The 15,000-nt window shown below is 40.8% G+C and overlaps 1 protein-coding gene across 1 annotated transcript in view; it reads right to left on the reverse strand.

Moving 5' to 3' along the window:
• Positions 1 to 5,678: 5,678 nt before the first annotated feature.
• LOC123728276 (uncharacterized) overlaps positions 5,679 to 15,000 on the reverse strand; it is a 104,444-nt gene continuing 95,122 nt past the window's right edge. Inside the window, exon 5 of the mRNA XM_082964290.1 lies at positions 5,679 to 14,645. Within this exon, the coding sequence (XP_082820416.1) occupies positions 14,592 to 14,645 (54 nt within the window). The 3' untranslated portion in view covers positions 5,679 to 14,591. The remainder of the gene's footprint in view (positions 14,646 to 15,000) is intronic.

Genomic DNA, 15,000 nt, shown 5'->3' on the forward strand with positions numbered 1-15,000 from the left:
TATCAATAGGAGTCAGTGATATAGTAGTAGGGTCTTATTATAGACATAGAGACTAACACTATCAATAGGAGTCGGTGATATAGTAGTAGGGTCTTATTATAGACATAGAGACTAACACTATCAATAGGAGTCAGTGATATAGTATTAGGGTCTTATTATAGACATAGAGACTAACACTATCAATAGGAGTCGGTGATATAGTAGTAGGGTCTTATTATAGACATAGAGACTAACACTATCAATAGGAGTCAGTGATATAGTAGTAGTAAGACACTTTTGGCAGGTGTCTCAGAGTCAGGGGACAGACTCCCAACGTCTAGTTTTGATTTACATATGATTGACTTGTCAACTAATGTGAATTCAACGTAAAATCAACCACAAATGTAGCAATGTCATCGGATATTTTTTTTAAGTTGGAGGGAAAAACGACTTTTTACATTGATTTATTTTTTCAAATCCAATCAGTTTTCCACGTTGATTCAAAGTCATCACGTTGAGTTTTGTTGTTGAAATGACGTGGAAACAACGTTGATTCAACCAGTTTCTACCACTGTGTTGGTCACCAGTGGGTATGCATTCTACCACTGTGTTGGTCACCAGTGGGTATGCATTCTACCACTGTGTTTGTCACCAGTGGGTATGCATTCTACCACTGTGTTTGTCACCAGTGGGTATGCATTCTACCACTGTGTTGGTCACCAGTGGGTACGCATTCTACCACTGTGTTTGTCACCAGTGGGTACGCATTCTACCACTGTGTTTGTCACCAGTGGGTATGCATTCTACCACTGTGTTTGTCACCAGTGGGTATGCATTCTACCACTGTGTTTGTCACCAGGGAGTATGCATTCTACCACTGTGTTGGTCACCAGTGGGTATGCATTCTACCACTGTGTTGGTCACCAGTGGGTATGCATTCTACCACTGTGTTTGTCACCAGTGGGTATGCATTCTACCACTGTGTTGGTCACCAGTGGGTATGCATTCTACCACTGTGTTGGTCACCAGTGGGTATGAATTCTACCACTGTGTTTTCTCAGAATGGACAGCTGTTACCATTGGATTAATACACAGACTCATCATGGAGGCGATATACAAACGTTTTCTTATCGTTGACTGATGGGATGGCTGCCGTCTTATCGGTTCTTAACCAACCATGCTATTTAGTTCGTTTTTCTTTAGCGTTGTTCGGGAACTTGTTTTGTACATGATGTTGCTGCTACGGTCTCTTATGACCGAAAAGAGCTTCTGGACATCAGAACTGCGATTGCTCACCTCAAACTGGACGAAGAGTTCTTCTTCAATGTGTCGGACGGGAGGGATATATACTAATACAGACACCCAACCAGGACCAGATCCCCGGGATTCGCTGGAGAAGGAAACTGACATTTAGTGGAAAAAGATCAGGGTGCCTTGCGAGGACAGTGTTTACCTTGACAGTTCACTTCAGCGCTACCATGCCAGTCTGAACTCTGTTTCAGTCACGTAATGGAGCTCCCGAGTAGCACAGCGGTCTAATGCACTGCATCTCAGTGCAAGAGGCGTCTCTATAGTACCTGGTTTGAATCCAGGCTGTATCACATCCGGACGTGATTAGGAGTCTCATAGGGCTGTGCACAATTGGCCCAGCGTTGTCTGGGTTTGGCCGGAGTAGTCAGTCATTGTAAATAATTATTTGTTCTTAACTGACTTTCCTAGTTAAATAAAGGTTAAATAAAAATGTTTTTTTTTTAATGCATGTCTTGTGTGTGTGTGTCTTTGTGAAACTGTGTGTGTGTGTGTGTGTGTGTGTGTGTGTGTGTGTGTGTGTGTGTGTGTGTGTGTGTGTGTGTGTGTGTGTGTGTGTGTGTGTGTGTGTGTGTGTGTGTGTGTGTTCACAAAGAGTATTACTCAAGAATAAATGAAGGAGTTCCTGATTTCATATTGTACAAGTTTAACAGGTTGTGACTGTGAAGTATCCTTGGCTGTGTCTTAAACGGCACCCTATACCTTAAATTGTGCACTTCATTTGACCCTAGCCCTACCACCTGGTCAAAGGTAGTGCACTATATAGGGAATAGGGTGCTATTTCTGACACTTCTAATCTGCTGTTGTCTTTTATCACTCACTACATAATACTTCCTGGTTCCACCTCTTATTACATTTCACTAACATCTAAGACTGTAGCTTTAGTTCCTGGAGATATATCTACAAGCCTATCAGGTTTTAGCTTTAGTTCCTGGATATATATCTACAAGCCTATCAGGTTTTAGCTTTAGTTCCTGGAGATATATCTACAAGCCTATCAGGTTTTAGCTTTAGTTCCTGGATATATATCTACAAGCCTATCAGGTTTTAGCTTTAGTTCCTGGATATATATCTACAAGCCTATCAGGTTTTAGCTTTAGTTCCTGGAGATATATCTACAAGCCTATCAGGTTTTAGCTTTAGTTCCTGGATATATATCTACAAGCCTATCAGGTTTTAGCTTTAGTTCCTGGATATATATCTACAAGCCTATCAGGTTTTAGCTTTAGTTCCTGGATATATATCTACAAGCCTATCAGGTTTTAGCTTTAGTTCCTGGATATATATCTACAAGCCTATCAGGTTTTAGCTTTAGTTCCTGGATATATATCTACAAGCCTATCAGGTTTTAGCTTTAGTTCCTGGATATATATCTACAAGCCTATCAGGTTTTAGCTTTAGTTCCTGGAGATATATCTACAAGCCTATCAGGTTTTATCCTGGAGCACTGTGTTTTATCACATGCCTTATAACAGTTATCCTGGCTTCACCACTGTATTTCACACAGTATAACACAATAAAAATATCTGACTGCAAGTGTGCTGCAGCTGGCTAGGTATGCAGGTTTACTGTAGATAGTGTAGCAGATGACCAGGTATGCAGGTTTCCTGTAGATAGTGTAGCAGCTGGTCAGGTATGCAGGTTTACTGTAGAAAGTGTAGCAGCTGGCCAGGTATGCAGGTTTGCTGTAGATAGTGTAGCAGCTGGTCAGGTATGCAGGTTTACTGTAGATAGTGTAGCAGCTGGTCAGGTATGCAGGTTTACTGTAGATAGTGTAGCAGCTGGCCAGGTATGCAGGTTTACTGTAGATAGTGTAGCAGCTGGTCAGGTATGCAGGTTTACTGTAGATAGTGTAGCAGCTGTCCAGGTATGCAGGTTTACTGTAGATAGTGTAGCAGCTGGCCAGGTATGCAGGTTTGCTGTAGATAGTGTAGCAGCTGGTCAGGTATGCCGGTTTACTGTAGATAGTGTAGCAGCTGGTCAGGTATGCAGGTTTACTGTAGATAGTGTAGCAGCTGTCCAGGTATGCAGGTTTGCTGTAGATAGTGTAGCAGCTGGTCAGGTATGCAGGTTTACTGTAGATAGTGTAGCAGATGACCAGGTATGCAGGTTTATTGTAGATAGTGTAGCAGCTGGCCAGGTATGCAGGTTTCCTGTAGATAGTGTAGCAGCTGGTCAGGTATGCAGGTTTACTGTAGATAGTGTAGCAGCTGGCCAGGTATGCAGGTTTGCTGTAGATAGTGTAGCAGCTGGTCAGGTATGCAGGTTTACTGTAGATAGTGTAGCAGCTGACCAGGTATGCAGGTTTATTGTAGATAGTGTAGCAGCTGGCCAGGTATGCAGGTTTACTGTAGATAGTGAAGCAGCTGGTCAGGTATGCAGGTTTACTGTAGATAGTGTAGCAGCTGGCCAGGTATGCAGGTTTACTGTAGATAGTGTAGCAGCTGGTCAGGTATGCAGGTTTCCTGTAGATAGTATGTAGCTCTACTAAACAGACCCTCTCTAATTGGGGGTCACACACACAGAACACACACACAGTGGCTGTGTGTGTGTGTGTGTGTGTGTGTGTGTGTGTGTGTGTGTGTGTGTGTGTGTGTGTGTGTGTGTGTCCATGCGTTTACGTCTGTGGGATCTGTCTGTCTGCTTCTCTCCCAGTTTCCTCTCTTCTCTCAGCAGTGGCTCTCTGTGTGTGTGTGTGTGTGTGTGTGTGTGTGTGTGTCTCTCCAAAGCCCTTCCCCCTACATCCTTCCTGACCTGGACTTCTCAGTGGAAACAGATGCCTGACATCCTAACACCATCACACAACAGACAGGATGAAACAAGCTAAATATCACAATGAGTGAATGAGATAAAAACTCAACTACAAGGCAATGGTCAACATGGAAGGTATTCATTGATGTGAGCTGCATTTGTGCCTTTATATGTATAAACTAAAGCAGTTCCCTCTATGGTGGAATACAGCTCTGTGTCAGTACAGGAAGTCGTTTATGGTCTGTCTGACCCCCATTGCCTCTCCCACCAATAGGTAAAGGATGTTTCCTGTTACCTTAAATAATAATAGACCTCAGAGGTATAGATGTTAGAGGCAGGACTCTCTCCATTAAAACATCTCATTTATTATAAATACAGATAAAACAATGTGACATTCCACACACACACCCACAGACGCCCACAGACACACACACACGCCCACAGACGCCCACAGACACACACACACAGACAGGGAGTGAGGAGGGAGGGAGGGAGGGAGGGGGAAAGAGGAGGAGGGGAGGCCTGGTGAGTGACGGGGCTTGTCAGGGAGCAGCTTTGATGTTGTCCATTCCACTATAGGCTGAGTCCTGTAGAGGTCAGAGGCTACGAGGTCGCCCATGTCTCCCAAGAGGGTTCAGGCTGGAGGGAAGGAGGGAGGGAGGGGGGGGGGGGGGGGGGGAGTTACGGAAAAGAGGGGTGTGCATGAAAGGATATGGGCGGTTTGCGGAGGAGGTGTGGAGAGGGGTTTGGTGAGGGATGCAACAGGAAGAAAACACAATGCTTAGAAAAGTCCTTAAAGTCCCATCAGAAGTGTGTAAATGAAGTTGCCCTGAAAGGAGAGCAGAGGGCTCCTTCATTACGTGGCTGGAAGGACAGATGGGGCTGAAACCCTGTCTGTGTCCCTAATGAGCCCTGGTCAAAATATGACACTATGAGTACAGGCCCTAATCTACAAAGATTAATAGTGCCCAGAGTTGTTCCTCCCCCGTGTGATCAGGAAACACTCTGGGTCCTACAGATCATAGGTGGGTCCCAATAACACTCAGGGTCCTACAGATCATAGGTGGGTCCCAATAACCCTCTGGTCCTACAGATCATAGGTGGGTCCCAATAACACTGGTCCTACAGATCATAGGTGGGTCCCAATAACACTCTGGTCCTACAGATCATAGGTGGGTCCCAATAACACTCTGGTCCTACAGATCATAGGTGGGTCCCAATAACACTCTGGTCCTACAGATCATAGGTGGGTCCCAATAACACTCTGGTCCTACAGATCATAGGTGGGTCCCAATAACACTCTGGTCCTACAGATCATAGGTGGGTCCCAATAACACTCTGGTCCTACAGATCATAGGTGGGTCCCAATAACACTCTGGTCCTACAGATCATAGGTGGGTCCCAATAACTCTGGTCCTACAGATGATAGGTAAGTCCCAATGACATCTCCTTTCTCCTGAAGTGTGCACTCTTTCACTACTTCCCACAATGTAAAAGCATCGGATTGGTGGAGCCATGGGCTAGTGGGAGATTCCAACATATTTCTTCAACTCAGTGAAGGGAAGTAAACAAGTACACACTTCGGTAGGAAGGAGAGATAATTGGGACGTAAAGCCAAGAAAGAGAAACTCACACCGCCACAGAAGCCATATTTTTTTTTTATTGTGCTGAAACAAGGCTGTGAATATCTATTAAGATAAGTTGGGTTTGTTTTGTATATCAAACAAGCAATTTGGATGTGTAATTGAAGACAGCGATACTAGGTGGATAGAGAGGAAGCGATACAAGTTAGATAGAAAACATGACGTTCTACTGAGGGAGACGCCTCTTCCCGCCTCTCCCCTCCACAGATTAATATAACTACGTAACATTGCATAATGTCAGAAAATGTTCTTTAAAATAAAAAATGACATGTCCAGTCTTACCTAGTGGTGACTAAGAGGCAGAGAAGAACAGTCTTATAAAATTTATCCCCCGACAAAAATAAACTATATATATATATAAAAATGTTACGATGTTCTCCCTGTTCTCTTTCGTCACCTGAGTTTTACTAAGCAGATATTTAAGCTCGCGTCACAAATTGCACCCTATTCCCTATATAGCGGACTAGTCCCCGTAAATGCTCCGGTCAAAAGTAGTGCACACCCTGGTCAAAAAGAGTGCTCTAATATAGGGAATAGGGTGCCATTTGGGAGCAGGTTTAGTTTGAAAATGAGGTAACAGTAGGCCCTTTTCTTGGAGGTAGTAATGTGTATTGGGACTGTTCTAGAACGGGATCATCTTCATTAAGACTCAAGAGCTCAAAGCACATCAACAAAACAGTGGTTTCCATAGTTACACATTGACACCAACATGAGGTAAAACATCCCAAAATAAAAAATAAAAAAACATTGTTTCAATTCTTTTTTTTTTTTTTATATACTCTTACACTTTAGAACTCGAGTACATATTTATGAAATATAGTCCAATGATCTTGGAGCTCCAACATTGGAACGTCATTACCTCCTATGATATAATAAGTGTCAGCTATGAGCACCACAGTGTTTAGCCCTTTTTGGAAATGTTTTTTTATTTTTATTATCTCTTATAGCTTTTCATGCTGATGATGGACAGTCTGGCGATGGCTGCGTCTCAAAACATTACTAGCCGTCACATACTTGCTTCCCCCCAACTGTCCTTGTTTCCTCAATTCCTCTCAAAGTTCATTGGTAAGAGAAGTTCTCGAGAGGAGGAACCGTAGATCCACACCTCCAATGAGATTTGAGAAGAATTACGGAAACATGGAAGCAGTAAGCAAGGATTTGATGGCTTGTGACGTATTTAGACAAAGCCATTGTTCTTCTCAGCTGTGAAGTCTATCTGTTTCTAAGCCGTGCTTTTCAAAGCTACAACATGTGATCGCCAACTCACACAGGTAGGCCTACGAAGCCGTTTCAAAACCAAGACAGCTGTCAAACTGCATCAACATAAAGTATAGGCATACTTTGGCTTCACCTCATCAACAATAGGTGGGTTCTTGATCAACCTACGTTCTCTGTTTTGATTGTTATGTACCTGAGAGTTATCAAGAGTTGTTATCACAGATGAACCCACCCAATGATACAGTTCGAGGAACATTCTGGACAGTAATAGTGTGTGAAGAAACTAATGCTGCCTTCCTCGGAAAATAGGAAACTCTGAAGTCTGCATCTGACTGAGAAACTCGGAAGTCTCCGACTGAGAAACTCGGAAGTCTCCGACTGAGAAACTCAGAAGTATCCGCCTGAGAAACTCGGAAGTATTCGACTGAGAAACTTGGAAGTATCCGCCTGAGAAACTCGGAAGTACTCGACTGAGAAACTTGGAAGTATTCGACTGAGAAACTCGGAAGTCTCTGACTGAGAAACTCGGAAGTTTCTGACTGAGAAACTCGGAAGTCTCCGACTGAGAAAATCTGAAGTCTCCTACTGAGAAACTCGGAAGTATTTGACTGAGAAACTCGGAAGTATTCGACTGAGAAACACGGAAGTTTCTGACTGAGACACTCGGAAGTCTCTGACTGAGAAACTCGGAAGTCTCTGACTGAGAAACTCGGAAGTATACGACTGTGAAACTTTGGGTACAAAGATGTTCCCTAAGTTTGTGCCCACACGTATTTCTGACTCGGAAACTCAAAATGAACGGTTGTTGTTAGCACGATTCCGGGACCTTTCCTATTCCGTAATTTTTCCCCAGTCAATATAATTCAGAGAGCACATGAAAGCAGCTTAAAACTGACTGATGTTAAGTTTGAATTGCAGCTTGCAGGCCTGTGTGAGTGGAGAGGGCATGTTGGGTTGTTTGGCTAACTCTCTGAGGCTCCCTACCTCAGGCCTGTGTGAGTGGAGAGGGCATGTTGGGTTGTTTGGCTAACTCTCTGAGGCTCTCTACCTCAGGCCTGTGTGAGTGGAGAGGGCATGTTGGGTTGTTTGGCTAACTCTCTGAGGCTCTCTACCTCAGGCCTGTGTGAGTGGAGAGGGCATGTTGGGTTGTTTGGCTAACTCTCTGAGGCTCTCTACCTCAGGCCTGTGTGAGTGGAGAGGGCATGTTGGGTTGTTTGGCTAACTCTCTGAGGCTCTCTACCTCAGGCCTGTGTGAGTGGAGAGGGCATGTTGGGTTGTTTGGCTAACTCTCTGAGGCTCTCTACCTCAGGCCTGTGTGAGTGGAGAGGGCATGTTGGGTTGTTTGGCTAACTCTCTGAGGCTCTCTACCTCAGGCCTGTGTGAGTGGAGAGGGCATGTTGGGTTGTTTGGCTAACTCTCTGAGGCTCCCTACCTCAGGCCTGTGTGAGTGGAGAGGGCATGTTGGGTTGTTTGGCTAACTCTCTGAGGCTCCCTACCTCAGGCCTGTGTGAGTGGAGAGGGCATGTTGGGTTGTTTGGCTAACTCTCTGAGGCTCTCTACCTCAGGCCTGTGTGAGTGGAGAGGGCATGTTGGGTTGTTTGGCTAACTCTCTGAGGCTCTCTACCTCAGGCCTGTGTGAGTGGAGAGGGCATGTTGGGTTGTTTGGCTAACTCTCTGAGGCTCCCTACCTCAGGCCTGTGTGAGTGGAGAGGGCATGTTGGGTTGTTTGGCTAACTCTCTGAGGCTCTCTACCTCAGGCCTGTGTGAGTGGAGAGGGCATGTTGGGTTGTTTGGCTAACTCTCTGAGGCTCTCTACCTCAGGCCCGTATGAGAATATACCATGTTAACATTTAAAAGTTGTAATCCATCACTACTTAAGAAGCATTTTCATATACATCTGGTTGAACCATAACAACAAGAAAAAGAAAATCACGTGTCGTAAAGTACACAAAATATCTAATCAAGTATATCAATATCTACTAATTAAAAAAAAAAAAAATCCATGAATACAATATACAAAACCCAAACATATATTTTTCAAAACCTGAAAATCTTCAAGATAATTTTTTGAAGGCTATTTCTTCCGCAGGGTGAAGTCAACATTTTTCTTGGTTCAGAAGTTTTGAAAACTGTTACAAAAATACTTTTGAGTAAGGGATCTTTTGCAGTCCTAATATCGATAGATTTCATCATACATTATCAAAACTCATACTGAATGAAAGAAACCCGGCAAAAATCATTCCTTTTCAAGACTGGAGGTAGGTATTTGTCAATCGATTATAAGTCCATTTTTATCAGTTTGTTTGAGGTACATAAATGTATATGAATAGTACATAGTTCAGAAAAAAATAACAAAAAATAAAAGAATTCAGAGCAAAAACAAACAAAAAACAATAATATCGTGTAGTGTCATACAAGCACTTGATCCTTAATAAAAACCATTGAGTAAATCAGAAAAACAAATATATTCAAGTTAACAGTTTGTCAAACAGAAGTCCCAGTTGAGGAGAGGGAAAGGTGGGTGTCTTGTTAGGACTTAGATACACAACACTCATGGTAATGTAAATAGATACACAACACTAATGTTAATGTGAAATAAAGACACCACAGTACTTCTTCCATTAGCTGCTTATGAGTTCTACATAGGAAATATAAAAAAAACTCCTGATTTCAGTAAATTACCTGTCAGACTTACACAGAACATGTCTGTTCCACTGTGAGACACAAGACAACAACTTTTATAACAAGTTAGCTCGTTGACACACACACACACACTGCCATCCCATGCGTTGTTGTGTGTAGTAATACTATGTAGTACTGTGTAGTACTATGTAGTACTATTTAGTACTGTGTAGTACTGTGTAGTACTGTGTACTACTATTTAGTACTGTGTGGTACTGTGCAGTACTGTGTAGCAGGGAAGTGTGCATTCCTTGAGCTTGGAGTTTTCAGGTTGTTGCGGTGGAAATCGGAGGTAGTTTGAAATGGTGAGGAGATATTGCATCAGCATCAGACCACAAAGTGCCGACATGTCTTCGGAATTCTTAGAATACCTGAAGTAAGGATTATCAGGGTTCTAGAATACCTGAAGGATTATCAGGCTTCTAGAATACCTGAAGGATTATCAGGATTCTAGAATACCTGAAGGATTATCAGGGTTCTAGAATACCTGAAGGATTATCAGGGTTCTAGAATACCTGAAGGATTATCAGGGTTCTAGAATACCTGAAGGATTATCAGGGTTCTAGAATACCTGAAGGATTATCAGGGTTGTAGAATACCTGAAGTAAGGATCATCAGGGTTCTGGTTCTAGAATTCCTGAGTCATCCTATCTCACACTGCCACTAAAGGTGCAGGTAAAACATGAGGTAAATTGTATGTTTTTTTTTGTTATTATGGTTTTGTTTGTTTGTTCTTAAGGTTTGTTTTGTTAAGGCAGACCAGGTTAGTGTGAAAAAAAGAGAGCATTTCCTTATCAAAAATAGTATCAATGGAATCCATGCTTTTAAAGCAATGTTGTGAATAAGAAGAAACATAAAATGACAAACATACAGTATGTGTGTGTGTGTGTGTGTGTGTGTGTGTGTGTGTGTGTGTGTGTGTGTGTGTGTGTGTGTGTGTGTGTGTGTATGTATGTATGTATGCATGTATGTATAGTGGGGGAAAAAAGTATTTGATCCCCTGCTGATTTTGTACGTTTGCCCACTGACAAAGAAATGATCAGTCTATAATTTTAATGGTAGGTTTATTTGAACAGTGAGAGACAGAATAACAACAAAAAAATCCTGAAAAACGCATGTCAAAAATGTTACAAAATGATTTGCATTTTAAGGAGGGAAATAAGTATTTGACCACTCTGCAAAACATGACTTTGTACTTGGTGGCAAAACCCTTGTTGGCAATCACAGAGGTCAGACGTTTCTTGTAGTTGGCCACCAGGTTTGCACACATCTCAGGAGGGATTTTGTCCCACTCCTCTTTGCAGATCTTCTCCAAGTCATTAAGGTTTCGAGGCTGACGTTTGGCAACTCGAACCTTCAGCTCCCTCCACAGATTTTCTATGGGATTAAGGTCTGGAGACTGGCTAGGCCACTCCAGGACCTTAATGTGCTTCTTCTTGAGCCACTCCATTGTTGCCTTGGCCGTGTGTTTTGGGTCATTGTCATGCTGGAATACCCATCCATGACCCATTTTCAATGCCCTGGCTGAGGGAAGGAGGTTCTCACCCAAGATTTGACGGTACATGGCCCCGTCCATCGTCCCTTTGATGCGGTGAAGTTGTCCTGTCCCCTTAGCAGAAAAACACCCCCAAAGCATAATGTTTCCACCTCCATGTTTGATGGTGGAGATGGTGTTCTTGGGGTCATAGGCAGCATTCCTCCTCCTCCAAACACGGCGAGTTGAGTTGATGCCAAAGAGCTCCATTTTGGTCTCATCTGACCACAACACTTTCACCAGTTGTCCTCTGAGTCATTCAGATGTTCATTGGCAAACTTCAGTTGGGCATGTATATGTTTTCTTGAGCAGGGGGACCTTGCGGGCGCTGCAGGCTTTCAGTCCTTCACGGCGTAGTGTGTTACCAATTGTTTTCTTGGTGACTATGGTCCCAGCTGCCTTGAGATCATTGACAAGATCCTCCCGTGTAGTTCTGGGCTGATTCCTCACCGTTCTCATGATCATTGCAACTCCACGAGGTGAGATCTTGGGGGATATTGACAGTTCTTTTGTGTTTCTTCCATTTGCGAATAATCGCACCAAATGTTGTCACCTTCTCACCAAGCTGCTTGACGATGGCCTTGTAGCCCATTCCAGCCTTGTGTAGGTCTACAAACTTGTCCCTGACATCCTTGGAGAGCTCTTTGGTCTTGGCCATGGTGGAGAGTTTGGAATCTGATTGATTGATTGCTTCTGTGGACAGGTGTCTTATACATGTAACAAGCTGAGATTAGGAGCACTCCCTTTAAGAGTGTGCTCCTAATCTCAGCTCATTACCTGTATAAAAGACACCTGGGAGACAGAAATCTTTCTGATTGAGAGGGGGTCAAATACTTATTTCCCTCATTAAAATGCTAATCAATTTATAACATTTGTGACATGCGTTTTTCTGGATTTTTTTGTTGTTATTCTGTCTCTCACTGTTCAAATAAACCTACCATTAAAATTATAGACTGGTCCTTTCTTTGTCAGTGGGCAAACGTACAAAATCAGCAGGGGATCAAATACTTTCCCCCCCACTGTATGTATGTCTCTATCTATGTATGTATGTATGTATGTATGTATGTATGTATGTATGTATGTATGTATGTATGTATGTATGTATGTATGTATGTATGTATGATGTCTGTATGTATGTATGATGTATGTATGTATGTATGATGTCTGTATGTATGTATGTATGTATGTATGTATGTATGTATGTATGATGTCTGTATGTATGTATGTATGTATGATGTATGTATGTATGTATGTATGTATGATGTCTGTATGGATGTATGATGTATGTATGTATGATGTCTGTATGTGTGTGAGTAGGTTAATCAGATGACATTGATAAGAAGTGATATTTAAGGGGATTGATCATGGAAATAGAACTAAGACAATATCTTAAAATCATCTCTCAATCCACAGAAATGAAATGAGTCCACCAAAGACAGGGAGACTGCGGCAGACCTCAGGTAAATGCTGGATTAAATACGGTTGTTTTCTAACTGAAAACCAGCCGCAGTACAGCCAAGTTGGTATTGAAGCATTGCAATGTTAAAGCTCTCTGTTAAATTTATACTTGTAAAAACGAACTGGATAATCAAGATGTCGATGATGAGAACTGTGACTATCAACTCATTGTTTCCTAATAGAGAAAACAATAAAGTACATTATTTATAAGAGCCCTGTAAAACCAATAATATCATATTACCTCCATTAAGATCGTTCCATCAACTTCACCATAATAAACATTAAAGCTGAGTTCTTCTCTTTGTTGTGTGGTTATAATTATCACAATGTAAAATGATAATTATCACAATATAAATGATAATTATCACAATATAAAATGATAATTATCACAATGTAAAATGCTAATTACCACAATATAAAATGATAATTATCACAATATAAAATGATAATTATCACAATATAAAATGATAATTACCACAATATAAAATGATAATTATCACAATATAAAATGATAATTATCACAATATAAAATGGATAATTATCACAATATTAAATGATAATTACCACAATATAAAATGATAATTATCACAATATAAAATGGATAATTATCACAATATAAAATGATAATTATCACAATGTAAAATGATAATTACCACAATGTAAAATGATAATTATCACAATGTAAAATGATAATTGTCACAATATAAAATGATAATTGTCACAATATAAAATGATAATTGTCACAATATAAAATGATAATTATCACAATATAAAATGGATAATTATCACAATATAAAATGATAATTACCACAATATAAAATTATAATTATCACAATATAAAATGATAATTATCACAATATAAAATGGATAATTATCACAATATAAAATGATAATTATCACAATGTAAAATGATAATTACCACAATATAAAATGATAATTATCACAATATAATATGATAATTATCCCAATATAAAATGATAATTGTCACAATATAAAATGATAATTATCACAATGTAAAATGATAATTATCACAATATAAAATGATAATTGTCACAATATAATATGATAATTATCACAATATAAAATGATAATTGTCACAATATAAAATGATAATTATCACAGTATAAATGATAATTGTCACAATATAAATGATAATTATCACAATATAAATGATAATTGTCACAATATAAAATGCTAATTATCACAATATAAAATGATAATTATCACAATATAAATGCTAATTGTCACAATATAAAATGCTAAAGCAAAAGCAGGTGAAAAAGGTTCTTGGTTAAAGAGACTAACTGGCAGTAAAACGCATATGATGAAAAAACGACATACCTGCTAATATCCAACAACCTCAACTGAGGAATTCATCAATTAAAAAGGTGTGATTTTAGCAAGTTAAAGAAGCCAATTTGTTATATATATATAAAAAAAAAGCAATTCCACGGTAGATTAAAAACATGATAGATTAAAATAACCTGACTTGTCTCCCTGTGTTTGGTGGTCCGACACGGGACTCGGCGGAGGGAGGGTCTGTGTGTGTGTTCTAGACCTCTGTTGTATTGAAACAGCAGCCATATGGTCGCAATTTCTGAATGCCAATAACAGACGTTTCTATCTCTCCCTCAAAGAAAGACAGCCTGGAGAATCAGTGGACAATGACAGGGGAGGAGGGGAGTAGAACCTGCAGCGGTACAACCCCAGAACCTCTGTCCTTACAGCAGATAAAACATTACTGTTGTTGTAAAGAGGTACAGCAGATCTTTGTTGTCATATTTAGTGTTTCGGGGTTTTTTTTGCGGCTCATGCTCTGTGTGTTCATCTCAGAATCAAAACAAACAAACAAAAAAACCCCCAAAGAAATAAACCCAAACAAAAGTGTGAAATGAAAACAGTACGATATGAGAGTGGACAGAGGTCATGGGTCAGCGTCCTTAGTAAGTGGTGAAGGCAGTGGTTCCCCAGGAGGAAGAACTGCTACAAGGAAGTAAGAGGTCAAATGATGTTGTTCTTTAATCCTCCTCTCCAGACTCCTCCTCTTCCTCCTCTTCTTCTTCTCCTTCTTCCTGCAGGGGCAACACAATGACCCGGTCAGTTTCACACTTTTCAACAGAACACTGCTCCTTCTAATGAAGGACAAAAGCTAAAATGGGTTATACTACATTGTCTTATGAGCAACCTTTATGTAAGGCTGGCCTAACAAAATGAAACTGACAAGACATGATTTCATCATATAGTAACATAACACCATAGCAGAGCATCAAGACTTGTTGGAGCATGAAACTACATGAAAGAGACAGACAAATACAAGGTTAGTTCAGATTCCTGAATGAACAGGTTTTGCTACAGGAGTTGAACTCCTTTTGATATACAACATATCACCAGAAAGCACTTCCTGGAAAGCACTCGTTTCCACCCCCA

The sequence above is a fragment of the Salmo salar genome, chromosome 17 (genome assembly GCF_965601325.2).
Source record: "Salmo salar chromosome 17, fSalSal1, whole genome shotgun sequence".
Lineage (NCBI taxonomy): Eukaryota > Metazoa > Chordata > Actinopteri > Salmoniformes > Salmonidae > Salmo > Salmo salar.